This window comes from Pundamilia nyererei, unplaced genomic scaffold (genome assembly GCF_000239375.1).
Source record: "Pundamilia nyererei isolate P.nyererei 1_Seehausen unplaced genomic scaffold, PunNye1.0 scaffold00233, whole genome shotgun sequence".
NCBI lineage: Eukaryota > Metazoa > Chordata > Actinopteri > Cichliformes > Cichlidae > Pundamilia > Pundamilia nyererei.
This window is the reverse complement of record NW_005187634.1, coordinates 92,488-106,913: the sequence shown is the minus strand read 5'-3', so window position 1 is coordinate 106,913 and position 14,426 is coordinate 92,488. Positions and strand designations below refer to the sequence as shown.

The window sequence follows — 14,426 nt, the reverse complement described above, 5'->3', positions numbered from 1 at the left end:
CTTCCATCTCTTTGTCTGGGCTGGCTGACCACTGGGTTTGGAAACTGTGGAGTCCGATCAGATGAGCAGTGACCCTGCGCACAAAAGTCAAATCAGTTTTGTGTGAAGTTGACTTTTGTTGTGTATGTAAGCTTTGTAAGTTTGATGTTCACGGTCTGAATTAAACTTCCAGACCACTTTTCACAGAATTCAAAATAGCAGCCATACTGGAACCTGTCTCAAAATACCCGAGCAGATGATCCTGGACTAGAGATTGGCCAGCTCATTTCAAATAAGGATTTCATTTCATTTTTATGGGCACATTCCGGGAAATACTTCATAATACCTCATAAAAGTTTACTGAATACTGTCTTTAAATATTCTATAAATAGAGTTTTTCTCTTATATAAGTAGTTATCTTTCTTTCTTATATATTTAGTGGGTGTGTTTTCTTACTGGAGAAACCTGTAGGGTGGCATCTAGATGATAAAAGAACAAGGACATTTAATGCCTGGAAAAAGAAACATTTTCTCTCTATCTCACTCACTCACTTTCCCTCTCTCTCACATGCGCGCGCGCGCACACACACACACACACACACACACACACACACACACACACACACACACACACACACACAGTTATTATAGACAATGCTACTGAGGAATGAGGATGTTGGCAGAGAAACGTGATTACTTTCCTCCTCACATTTGTCAAACTGTCAAACTGTATAATTGTAAAGAAACAAGCAGCTGATTTTTCTTGTCCCATGAATGTTAGCTGTAAAAAAAGTAAAAAAAAAACATATCTGAATGATGATTAACTAATTTAGTGAACATTAATATTAAACCATTTTATTCATTATTAATTAAGAAATATAATATCTTATTGATTAATCAGATATGATCTTTCTGCTTTCTTCCAGGCGGACGAGGAGAGAAATTATCATATCTTCTATCAGCTTTGTGCATCTGCACATCTGCCTGAGTTCAAGGCTCTGAAGCTAAGTAAGTCGGTCAGATATACACACACACACACACACGTACACACACACGTATATGTATATGTATATACATATATGTACAGTATACTGACAATGGAATTAAATACAAAAGCTCTAGCTGTAGAAGTGCTAAATTCATTTGCAGCACCTGAACACACATGGCTATTAATGAAATTCTTTAGAGGTTCAGACTTTATAAAAGTTGCCATCATGGTCTCACTCATTTTGAGAGCGCCAAACCAATGACCTGTATGAAAGATGGATGTATACAGGCCAAGAAGTATAGAAAGCTGTTGGTTTGCACTATACATTTTGGAGCCTCAACATCAGCATTTAACAATGTCAGTGTTTTTAAAGCCAGAAGGTTCCTAATTTAGACAAGAGGTTAGAGTGCTAATTTGCGAGCTAATGCTAGCTAGCTTGATTAGCAAGCTCATGAGCTGCATGAACTGCATGCAGTCACATAAATATATGCAAAGTAGTGCCAAGCAATAGAGTATTAAAAAACAAGAATTTCACAAAAATGGAAACACAAACTTCTTGGATGGTCTGTATCACAAATCAAACCGTATTATTAGACAGACTGTGCCATTAAAAGCCCCAAAAGGCACCAATAGCACAAACAGAGAAGAGAAATCCAGTCCACTGTTCATCCAGCACAACTGAGGCCTAGAAGACAGCCAGGGGATACAGGAGTCTTGTGTTGTACATTTGCCAATCAAAGTGGCCACACCTCTTAATTAAATATAAATAAATAAATAAATAAATAAATAAATCGCTCGCTGAAGGGGGAGACTATCCATAGAGACCGCAACTGTTTTCGTACCAGGGTGTAAGCATGTTTTTAAATGCTTTAATGTGGGGCAATTTAATATGGACGTCTGTGGGGATAAACTTACTTTTTAAAGCAGCCTTGAAGTGGAGGAAGCAGAGGAAATGCAGTTTATGGCACTTCAACGCTTCAGTGCTATTTATTTATTTTTTTCAGCTCCAGAGGTTGTTATTTGTTTAGACCTCATGGGAAAAAAAACATTAAGTGCCACATAAGAGTGATCTTTTTCTTTTTCACTTCAATTTTAGGTGCAAATAGATTTCACAAGCAGTCCAGACCTCTAATATGAGTCATGCTGGTGGTGGCATCGGACTCCTGTAAATATGTTACAGAACAGAAAACTAGGAGAGGCCAAAAAAACGCTCCCTGTTCTAAGCACCGATCACCAGATGAGCACGTGCGTACACAGCTGGGATTCAACCTCAGACTACTCACTTCCTCCTCTGACCCTTTCAGCACATATACTACATTCTACTCCTAATCTGATGATGCCTAAAAAAGATCTTATGTTAGACAAAGTCAGCATTTAAAAACGAGGCAAGAGGAGGCAAGTGCATAATTTACAATATGCTGAAAGGTTATGGGGTTGTTGTTTTTTTTTTTGTTTAAGGCTACGAAAGACCAGCTGTAACTAGAACTAACTTCCTTCCTCATTCGTCTGTTATATTTTTGTGAATGAAACTTACCCACAAATGGAACATAATGGTTAGACTTTCACTTTATGCTGTAAAGTGAAAGCATTTCATTAAAATGACTTAACAGACAGGGGGAATTTCCTTTCCCAAGTGTATTTATTTTTTTGGCTTGTGAGTCACTCTTGCTGTAGACAGTATGCCAGAACGGTGAAATCCATTGGCTCAAGAAGTCACTGACTTTGTAATGAGCAATAAAAATTAGGCTTAGATTGAAATTGCTTCTTGATTTTTATGTGTTTTAGAGCATTAAAAAAAAAAATGAAACGACAAATGCAAAGCATCCTGCCCAAAGATCTAGATCTCGTTTAGATATATATAGGTTCAGGTTAGTGTAATGGTCTGGCACTAGTATGATTGGACAAGCAGTTGATGAGATGAGTGAAACACACATAGATGGACAGTCAGAGATTTCTCTAAATTATTAGTAAGATATCAGCTTAGATGCATCAGGCAAAGTTCCTGCTGTAGGAACTGAACTGTGACTCATTGATTCTCTGGTTCATCAGGCTCCCTTATAGAGCGCTCCCACTGTGGACCTGCACCTGCTCATCCTAGTCATGGACACACACTCTCTGCTGGCACCGCCATTTACTGCCACTCACTTGGCACTCTTTCTATCTCCTACACACACACACACACACACACACACACGCAGCTGCTGTCTTTTCCTCTCCTGCTAACTTCCTGGCTCAGTTAATGGAGTGGTTGTCACAGTCATGTCACTGACTCTTGTTGCCAGGCAACAGACCATGCCCTAATTCGGTGTTAAGTGTGTATAAAGAAACCGATTGTAAGAAAGTTGGGCTCATACGCAGAAGAAGCGTTCTTGATTTTGTTTATTTCTGAGTTTTCCACGTTATCAGTCTCCTGATCTGACTGTGAACAAACACCCAGCATCACTCTGAGTGAGTCAGTGTCACAGAATAAAAACAGATTATGATCATTTCTACCTAAACTCAGGAAGATACAGTGAATAAGTTGTTAATAACAATGAAACAAAAACAGAAAACTTCAGCTCAGCAGAATATGACGTATTACCTTAAATAGAGACCAGGATCTTTAGAAAGTAGAAGTAGTAGGGCCTGTAGAAAATCTTCTGAAATCTGACCATGAGATTCGTTTGATGACCACAATTTTGTGTCCTTGTTTTATTTGATCCTTCAGTTCAGCAAACCAGGATTGCAGCTCTGGTTAGTTGCAAGGTTGCACGTTGAGTTCATTCTGGACACAATGTCACAGCATATGATTGTAATACACACCTTCCAGTTGGTGGCTGAGGTTTTAGTAGCACACGTGTCCAAGTAGCACAATGTAAGACTCACTGTTCCATGTTTGCCCCTCTGTGTCTCTATTCAGGCAGTGCAAATGACTTCCTGTACACGAGGCAGGGCCGCAGCCCCGTTATCGACGGAGTGGATGACACCAAGGAGCTTTGCACCACACGCAATGCTTTTTCCTTGCTGGGTAACTCACACACCTAAAAATACACGCAGGTTGAAATCTGTATGGAAAAAATGGAAGTAAAAACCTAAGGATGTGTTTGTGTGTCCTCTGCAGGTATTAATGAGTCCTATCAGATGGGTTTGTTCCAGGTTTTGGCTGCCATTCTTCATCTGGGAAATGTGGAGATTAAGGACAGAGATGCAGACAGCAGCGTTATTCCTGTGAGGATACTCTTCATACTGCATAAAGAAAAGGGGGAGCGTATCACTGGGCTGTTGCATAAATAAGTGTCGTAATTAGGAGGGACTTTCTCAGTTCAGCTCCTCAGAAATCTTTTCTGTGATCTTTTCCTTCCCACTTTTAACTAACATCAGTTTGCTTATGGTGTTACATGTGATTATTAATCATATTTTAGTCTCATAGAATTGGGTGTTGGTCAGTGGGTTTATTCTGCATTTCCTGGGAACTGGCTGCTGATCAGAGATAGAGAAGTTTGCATGATTATATCCTTCGCTTTAAGGGATTGTTGAAAAGGAGAAGCATGGGAGGATATGATTGGGATTTCTATATATATATGGACATAAAGTTAAACATATGTATGTTATATACACGTTATAACGTATATATGCTTTCACATCCCCATGTTTCAGTATTAACATTTCAGCAAAATGTAGGAAAACATTTGAATTTAAATGGAAACAGTAGTGCACCAAGTACCTTGAACACTACATACTGATAAGATACTCTATTGAACTCAGGGATGTCAAACATAAGGCCCACGGGCCAGAATCGGCTCCAGACTCCAGTTCCTTGAAAATATATAGTATGGCATAAATTTGGGGACTTTTTGCTGTATTTTCATTAGTTTTACGGCTTTTCCAACTCATAAAGAGTTCCCCACAGCCATTCATACTGCACCAAAGTAATTAAGTAACAGATAAACAATTAAATGGTTTTTTTTTCCCGAATTAACAAAAACTTTGTTTTATGAAAATGTTTTACACTTTTATGACATAGAAAGACAGAGGTGTACTTTTGAAATTGCACACATCTCTGTAATTAAACTTTGTTACACTGGCAAAAAGAAAAGTTTCGCTCATCTGGCCACTTGAAATCAAAGTGGACTGTATGTGGCCCTTGATGTAAAATGAGTTTTGCATCCCTGATCAAACTTAATGATGTAGGTCATTCCTTAAAGAATGCCTTGAAAACAGAAGAATCCTTCATACTTGTGCTTTAAATCCCCCGGTAGGAACTCTGAACATGGTAATGCCAGCCAGTTTGTTCTGAATTTCAATTTTAGGGGTTTTTCAAAAGCTTGCTTGCTTATACCTGTAGGTACCTTGTATTCACAGTTTGCGTATTCATGAGCCTATCACGTGCTTACAAGCTAAGAAGCTTTACAATTAGTAAATAGGTAGAGGCAGAAATGAGGCTGCAGCTTTAGTTGTTTGGATTAATTCCACTGGGATCTATTTTTCCTTTTGTTTTATTGAGAATTTTTTAATAAATGCCACTTTTTCCCTCACTTATTCCTCCCTAAAGATGCATTTAGTGGCCCCACATCATATCCATCTGTGATATGGAGCCACATCATAGATGGATCACTTTTGTGTTGGATAGTGGAGATGAAAACTTCTTCTTTCTGATGTAGCCCAACAACCGTCACCTGATGGCGTTTTGCGAGCTGGTGGGTGTGACCTACCAGGATATGTCCCAGTGGCTGTGCCACAGGAAGCTGAAGACGGCCACAGAGACGTATATCAAGCCCCTCCCTCGTCTGCAGGCCACGAATGCCCGTGATGCTCTGTCCAAACATATCTACGCCAAGCTCTTCAACTGGATTGTGGAGCACGTCAACAAGGCTCTGGTGACAAATGTTAAACAGCACTCCTTCATCGGAGTCCTCGACATCTACGGGTATGTCTGTGTAGTACTTTCAAAGTATGTAGTAGTTACAAAGGGGTAGCTAATCAGTCTGAGCTTTTTAGCATCATTCTTTCGCTGGATTTGTCTGAGTTTGCTCATCAAATTAAAACACAGCAGTGAAAAAGTGTGTTTCAGGTCATTAACATCACTCTTGTTCTTCACAAGGTTTGAGACATTTGAAATCAACAGCTTTGAGCAGTTCTGTATCAACTACGCTAATGAGAAGCTGCAGCAACAGTTCAACATGGTAAGCAGCAGCAAAAAGCAAACAATCAATAACTGCTCTCAATCAAAACGTGGCAGTTCACAAACTTCAAAAGCATGTCAGTGGTGGTTCTGAACAAAATATGCAAATTCCATGAAAAACCTCAGAGTTTAAAAATAGAACTAAATAATGGACAATTTACATGAAAAAAATCAGTTCTGATTTACTTTCTGCAAAATGTAAATAATTTATAAAGAGCAGCATAACTCTTGTTAGGCCACTCCTTATATTCAAGGGTTGTAAATACTATTAAAGTTAAATACCTAACTGTGTGTTTCTGTCTGCACAGCATGTGTTCAAACTGGAGCAGGAGGAGTACATGAAGGAGCAGATCCCCTGGACTCTGATTGACTTCTATGACAATCAGCCGTGCATCAACCTCATAGAAGCTAAGATGGGCATCCTGGACCTGTTGGACGAGGAGTGCAGGGTACGTCTTATTTTACCCGACAAATAGTGTATGCAGAACGGGCACAACATTGAAATACTTGGTTCCAGTTTCTTAGGTTCGAGCTAATTCGATTTGTAGAGTTCCTGCTAGTTCTGTGAGAAGTAAATCATGGGAGTTGAATCTGTGGGCTAGGTCTGATGATAATCCCTCCCTTAGCCACTGAACTCTGAACCTAGCAATTCTGTGGTGCCATGCTGGTGCTAGTTTGTACAGGTGTTAGTGTTTTATTTGTAGAAATGCATGGCACTGGTTCTAGATTAGCACTGCGTGGGTGAATACAGGGTAATTGTTGTGTTCCCGAGCAGTTTCTGTGGACTGGCTTGTGCATCATCCTAATACAGCAATGCTGTGGTTGGTGCTACATGTTACTTTAACAGCAGTTTTCCCAGCAGAGCGTTTCATTTTTACAAGGCGATCAATCTTGTTTACTACACCGATTGATTACTTCACCGGTGTATTTCAGATCAGTTATATTACGGTCAGCGATTCTGTTGCTTAGGTTGCATCATTCTTCACGTTTGTCTTCTATTTGAGCAGTTTGCTCTTCATGCAAAAGTTTTTAAGAACCGACTTTCTCCAACTACATATCTTTAAAGAAAAAGAAAGGAATTACATTACACAAGTTACTTACATAAACTTTCTCATGAATATAAACAAGCAAAATAAAGTAAACTGAGCCTGTGCTGCATGTTAAGCAGAGGCCTGTGGGTTTCTTCATTCACACCCACATTCTGCTTTCCATTTTTTGACGTCAGCCTGCAGCTTGTCATTGCCTCCCACCACACACAAGGCTAAAGTCACCAATACCTAAAACTGAGAAACCCAAAGCTAAATATTAACCACAGCTCTCTTTTTCTTCTTTCTCACTGTGAAACTAAACAAGAGGCGGACGTGAGGTTGTTTTTAGTTTATGTTCATTCATGTTAGTAAGACTGGAATGAAATATTGAGCGTGTATGAAATAAACAGAATTGAGCTTTGTTTTAGTTAATGCTGTGGCAGCTGTGATATTAAAGGCTCCAGTTTCTTGTCCTGTGTCTGTTGTATGGAAGCCCGTTTCTGCCACAAAAAAAAAAAAAAAGCTAGTATCCATAACTCGAAATTTCGAGTTACTATCTCGAAATTTCGAGTTACTTTTAGATTGGCAGTTAGCTCTGCCAATCAAAAATATACGTGAATGAGGTCGCTTTCTTGTTACCCGGAAGCATATGGCGCAGGACCGCGCACTCAAAAACGGATCCCAACAAATTAAAGTATGTTTGCTGATAGTAACACCATGTGATTCAGCTAATAACACAGGGATTTCATCATTTGTGAAGCCAGGCTGAAAACACTCAGCAATCTGTGCATTCACGACTGGATGTAATACCGGTAGCTTAGCTGTAGCATTTGTAGCTGAGGGCTTCAGCTTCCGGGTAACATGGAAATGACGTCATTCACGTAGATTACTGATTGGCAGCCGCTAACTCGAAATTTTGATTTGCTTTTCTCAAAATTTTGAGTTAATATGTCGAAATTTTGAGTTATGGATCCTTTTTTTTTTTTTTTTTTTTAGTGGCGGAAACGGGCTTCCATACTGTTGAGCTTATCTCTCTGTCGCTCTCAAACTCTGCAAGGTCATTTTACAGGTTGTTGACATTTGAGGTGGGAACGCATTTCTCACATTATGGCAAGGACGTATGTTTGTCAGTATGCAATGAATGACAAGAAAAAGTTCAATCAAACAACTGAAATAAACATTGTAATTTCTGAAAAGATGAAAATGCATTATTCATGGTTTCTTTCTTTCTGTAACAGATGCCTAAAGGTTCGGATGACTCATGGGCTCAAAAGCTGTACAACACCCACCTAAAGACTTGTTCCCTGTTTGAGAAGCCTCGCATGTCCAACCGCGCCTTCATCATCCAGCATTTTGCAGACAAGGTGGGTCTGTCAGACTGTATGCTTTGTGTTTCCACACTGTTACATATTAGGTTGTTAAATTTCTTTTTCTTTTTTTTTTTTTTGGTGTATCATAAGTGTTTGTGTACATTTAAAAAGGTTGATTTAAAAGATTTAACAGCATGAGGGAACAGATTAACTGCACGTGTGAGGTATTTTTAGGGTAGGAAGATGGACTATTTAAAAAAATAAATAAAAAATTATTGGTGCTCTAACGTAAATGAGCATTTTAGCAATGACATGTTCGCGTAGTGGTTTTAGTGGTTCTAATGAGATGCTGTGTGAAAAAGCATTAATTTTCATGTCTGTTTTTACAGCTTCACTATAAGGTTACTGAGAAAGCGGATTAAAATAACCAAATCATATTATATTAGGATACCTAGAGCCATATAAGTCTAAGGATTTCCAATATTTATACTTTTTGTATTAGATGAAATGTGCTTTCACTGTAGTTCAGTTTGACTCATTACCAAGAGGAAAAATACATCCTATAGCTTAAGTTCTTACAGGAGTAACTCGGGCTGAACAGATCCAACAAATAAAATAATTTTATAATAATTATTAGATATTATAAAATCTCTTACCATAATTATGACACACAACTCTACATATCAGTGTCACCACATGATCATAGAGCTTGAATAAGTCTGTATAGCTGGAGTTTCTAAAAGAGGTTCTAAAAAAATGGTTACATTTTTAAATCAGGCCAGAATAATTGTGGAACAACGCATTTTCAACAGACCAGACAAAGTCTATTACCATTTAAAAAAAAACAACAAAAATTAAAATATTCCTCTCTAAAGCATATACAGAAAAACTTTATGCGTCTCCTAAGACAGATTTAAAAAATTTTCACGAAGCACTAAATGATCTCCGACGACATTACACTTCAAACATACTTTACAAAACATGTGGAACTCTCAGGTCACCAGGAAGAGGTCACCTATGTTGCTCCCAGAATCATAGCAAAGCAAAATAAAATGGAATAAGTTTGGAGTGCTTCTTCAGTACATTTATGTCTTGCATGATTTTTTTTCTTCTCTCTCTCCTTCTCTTTTCTTCCCTCTGTAAAGCATTGCCTTGTGTTTGAACAGTGCTATACAAATACATGTGATTTGATAAACTTAGTGCATTGTGTAAGTCAACGAGGAACACAAGACTAATGCTGACAAGTAGACAAGTAGACAAAATTACAAACAATGCAAACTATAGGTTTGATTTCTGGCATGTAAAGGACAAATGCACATCATTGTATCCAGATACTCCTTGCTCTCTGTATTATAAAACTCTTAGCTTATGGTAATCATCTGTCTTTTAATATCTTTTTCTGAGCTACCCGTTTCTTGTCAGACACACATGTACACTGTTACTCCATGTCATTATTCTCACCTCATTCAAAAACAATAATATATAGAAAAAATCTATTAAAGCAAAAATAATTAAAGGCTGAAAATTTTGAGAATGTCTTTCCATCAGCTTCACCCACTCACATGTACATTTTAATAGCTTTTTTGTTCTATTTCTATTTATTGATGCTAGTGTCATTCATGATGATTAACTGAATAGCTCAGTTTCCCTGTTGAGCACCACTTAAGCAGTAAAAGACTGTGACTTGTTGACTTGCACTTGACCCATGATGCAGCCTTCCCTGCTTCCCTTACAACCGTTCATTAAAGGTGTCCTCTATGTGTGCTGAGTTTTGTAAACTGGACCATTTTCTCAGTATGTGGGTTGGAAATGCTGTGCAGTGCCACATAAAGTGGGGCACCCGCTCGTCCTAAGTGTAACACAAGCTTTGCTGTGTCGTTGGGCAGGTGGAGTACCAGTGTGACGGCTTCCTGGAAAAGAACAAGGACACGGTGAATGAAGAGCAAATCAATGTGATGAAAGCCAGCAAGGTGAGACGCACAAACACCAACAATGAAAATATGTTTTGTTGTATGTAATCAGCCAAATGTAAGCCTTTAAAACACATTGGACTTCAAGAACTGTGAAGCATCCACTGACATGTACGTCTGCTGCTCCTGCAGAGATGTGCCACCTGGTCTCTGTGTGGAAAAAATAGAAAGTTGTTTGTTGGCCAAACATGCTGTTCAACTTAAAGTATACGGGGAACAGCGCCCTCTACTGGTGAAGAGGATAGTGACACTAGCAGAGATAAATTCTCAGTTGTGTAGGTTTTTACTTGCATGTGGCACAAAAAGCTAAATGTGTGCCACACATTTATCCTGAATGCAGGATAGATTCAAGTTTGACACATGAAAGACCTTTCTGCAACTTTATACCTGAGTTAAGGACTTACAGGTTTTGTGACTTACAGTTAAATGTAAGTCACAAAACCTTATATATGCAGCAGTACTCAGAGACCCAGTTTTTCTACACACGGAGCTGCAAGTCCAAGTTAGTTAGATCGCAGCTGAATTAATGTCACGTGTGTGTTTGTGTGTGTTTGTGTGTGTGCGTGTTTTGGTCGTGGCTGGAGATCACTGTGTAAAACCCTGTTGGGTTAAAAGGGGCCTAAGCCTTTAAATCCTCTTCGCTGTTTTGGCTACACACACACACACACACACACACACACACACACACACACACACACACACACACACACACACACACACGCAGACTTTATTGAAGTGTGTTTGTTTAAAATTCTCACAGTGACCTTCGGCTGTTCCTTTATAGACCTTTTCAGCAAAGCCAGAAGTGGGTAAGGGTTGAAATATAGATATAGTCCGCTCTAACATCTAACAAGACCTTTTCACTCTCACACACAGATGTGTACTCTTATAGTTGCCATGGAAATCAGGGGCATTAAAGCAATTGGGGTTGACCTTTTAATGAGATTTAGTCAAATTAAGGTCCTCTGCCAAGCTTATCCCATCATTCTTAATGTTTCTGTGTGTGCGTGTTTGTTTTTACTGAGCTAATACTTAATATGAATATGAATACATATTTATAATATTGCAATTAACTAAGGAACAGCCTTCTATTCATCTGTAATATTGTCTGTATCTGCGTCTAAAGCCAGCCCTCAACAGCCAGTAAAACTGAAGTGATTCATAAACATTTAGCTGCTAGCTGTTTGTGTAGTTTAACGCATTAACAGATAAAGTATCATAAAGACTCTGAAGAATCTGCATTTCTGCTTTAGGTCTCTCATCCAGAAATGCACTCCGGCACACTGAATGCCATCTCCTCTCCAATCTTTCAGAAGATTTCAGGCTCTTAAGCATAAATTCCTAAATTATTATGGCCTGTGTCTTACTCTCTATTTTTATTGTTTTGTTTGTATTGACAAAGTTTTGATTAAAAAAAATTAATGAATTCAAAAATTGGATGTTGTTCTACAACAAACGGTTGAGAACAGTTGAGAAACGTGTGCGCACAGCATCAGATAAGCAGCGTTGGGGAAAACTTCACTTTTTCTTCTTTCTCACTGTGATGGGGAAGCCAGTTTCACGTTACATTTGTTTGCAATTTTTTAAAAAGGTGTCATCTCTTAAACTTTCATTTTCCAAGCAACCCAAATGAGATGTCTTTGCAGGAATTGGGTCTGAATGCAGCCACCTTTCAACCACAGATGTGTTTTATACTGCATGTCTGCTGGATGTCAATGAAAATGTTTTCGTTTTGTTTGTTTTTTAAATCACGGTTCCTTCCATCCATTTCAGCTTCATTTGTCTTCCTGGTTTTCTTTTCCTTTTCATTTGAATCATAATTGTGTGTGATTGCTTTGGATGGGGGAAGATCGTGATTTAGAAACTGACCTTTAGGATTTTTTGACATTTGGCTTTTTAACCTTTCATTGTGGGTTTTTTTTGTTTTTGTTTTTTTGTAATTGTGTCTCCATATGTTGTCCATGTATGTTTGGTTCTGTCCTCATCATGACAACCTTCACTGTTGACTGCCAGCAGAAGGTAAACACAAGCGTTCTTACAACGCTAGTCTGCCTGTAGCTCTTCATTTAGCTTTAGCTTTTTCCTTTGACTTTCCTCCTTCTTTGTCTCTGTCTGTGAGTTAATACACTCTAACAGCACTGAGGAGATTTGAGTTTTGTGTATGCCTTTGTTTGCTGCATGGAAAGCACTAAAAGGGGGGATTCAACATTGAAAATAAAGGGATGAAGGAAGGAAAGTATTTTTATCTGAGAGCGAGCAGCATGTAAAGCCTTTGTGGATGTGGCTGTCCTGCTTAATGATGCTGGTTAGAAGCAGCATGGCACTGCAGCGACACATAACACAGCATCCTCCTCATATAACCTTCATGTCATATGGAACACGACATGTTTGTGATATTATTTCATGGCATAATGATGCCGTACACTCATATATGGCCACTGCATACTGTCATATATGACAAAACCTAACCTTTTAATTACATTTGTTTGTAAAGCATTGTAACAACTCTGACTGTGACTGAATTTAACAAAACTTATTAACAAATCAACCAATCTTTTCGCTCTTCTACTTAAACTCTCAAACTGCTTTCGAGCTGTTTTGTTTTGGTTGTTTTGTCCTTACAAGTTTTAATTAATTAACTCACTCTGATGTCTCCACACTGCATTTGTAAATTGAAAACATACAAGTCCAATTCCAAAAAAAGTCGTAAATAAAAAGTGAATGTAATCATTTGCAAATCTCATAAACCCATTTTTTAATCAGCCAAAACATATGAAATGTGCCAATATAAGAAAAAAACAAAGTTTACCACAACGGTCTGTAAGCGTCTGCGAGTCCAGGGTCTTCTTTGGTGTATTTTACACTTAATAATGCTCAAAGTGTTTTCAGTTGGTGAAAGCTCTGCACTGCAGCCAGGCCAGTTCAGCACCAGGACTCTTGTACTACGAAGCCATGCTGTTGTAATAACTGTAATATGTGGTTTAGCATCAGCTTGCAAAAATATGCAAGGCCTTCCCTGAAAAAGATATCATCTGCATGGGAGCATATGTTGCTCTAAAATGTGTATAAACCTTTCAGCACTGATGGTGCCTTTCCACATGTGCAAGCTGCTAATTTCACTGGCTGTACCGCACCTTCATATTATCAGGGAGTGCTGAATAAGTCAGATGGCACGTCTCCTTTTTAGTTCGGACCGCAGACCAGTTTTCCACTTTGCCTCAGCCCATTTCAAATTAGCTTCGGCCCAAAGAAGACAGTGGACTTTATGGATCGTGTTCACATACAGCTTCTTCTTTGCATTATGGAGCTTTATGGATATCGCAGACAGATTTCTGAATTACTTGATATTATGTACTGTAGATGATGAGATATTCAGTATCTCATGTTGGGGACTATGATTCTGAAATTCTTCCAGAATTTGTAGAAGCATTTTTTTGTAGAGTGGTGAGCCTTTGGCCGCTTTTACTTCTGAGAAACACTGCCTCTCTAAGATGCTCATTTTGTTAAATACCTAACCGCGTTGCTGATCTGATGCCAGTTAACCTGATTGTTATTATCCTCCAGCTGTTTCTTTTTAGCACCACTTTACTTAACGGCCTTTTGCTGCACCGCTTCCAACCTTTTATAGACGTGTTGCTGCCATCAAATTCAAAATGAGCCAATGTTTTTTCACGATATAGTAAAATCTCTCAAATATCTAAACACTTGATGCGTTTTATATGTTTTGTTGTTAGTAAAATATGGGTTTATGAGATTTGCAAACACAGTGTCCAAACATTTTTCGGTTTTACAGTAAGTGCTCATAGTGATGGTTTTCAGTGTCGCAAAAATAGAGCTGCTGTCCTGCTTTGTAAGCCAGTATGCACTGCACGGTAAGTAAGAAAAATCAGAACGCATGGCAGCATAAAAAAAATCATTTGTGATTTGTAGGAGTTGAACTAAAGCCTAATTACTGAAACAAAATGAAATATCAGTAAGTCAGAATTATCTG

The 14,426-nt window shown here is 38.5% G+C and overlaps 1 protein-coding gene across 3 annotated transcripts in view; it reads left to right on the top strand.

The window, feature by feature from the left end:
• The window catches only part of myo5aa (myosin VAa), a 59,655-nt gene that overhangs the window by 24,823 nt on the left and 20,406 nt on the right, over positions 1-14,426 (top strand). For 2 of the 3 annotated variants that reach the window (XM_005748887.2, XM_005748888.2), the window contains exons 7-15: positions 905-986; positions 3,866-3,973; positions 4,067-4,173; positions 5,607-5,872; positions 6,047-6,128; positions 6,436-6,576; positions 8,394-8,519; positions 10,352-10,435; positions 12,452-12,454. In XM_005748887.2, the coding sequence (XP_005748944.1) occupies positions 905-986; positions 3,866-3,973; positions 4,067-4,173; positions 5,607-5,872; positions 6,047-6,128; positions 6,436-6,576; positions 8,394-8,519; positions 10,352-10,435; positions 12,452-12,454 (999 nt within the window). The remainder of the gene's footprint in view (positions 1-904; positions 987-3,865; positions 3,974-4,066; positions 4,174-5,606; positions 5,873-6,046; positions 6,129-6,435; positions 6,577-8,393; positions 8,520-10,351; positions 10,436-12,451; positions 12,455-14,426) is intronic. The other variant, XM_013914870.1, reaches the window with a different exon arrangement.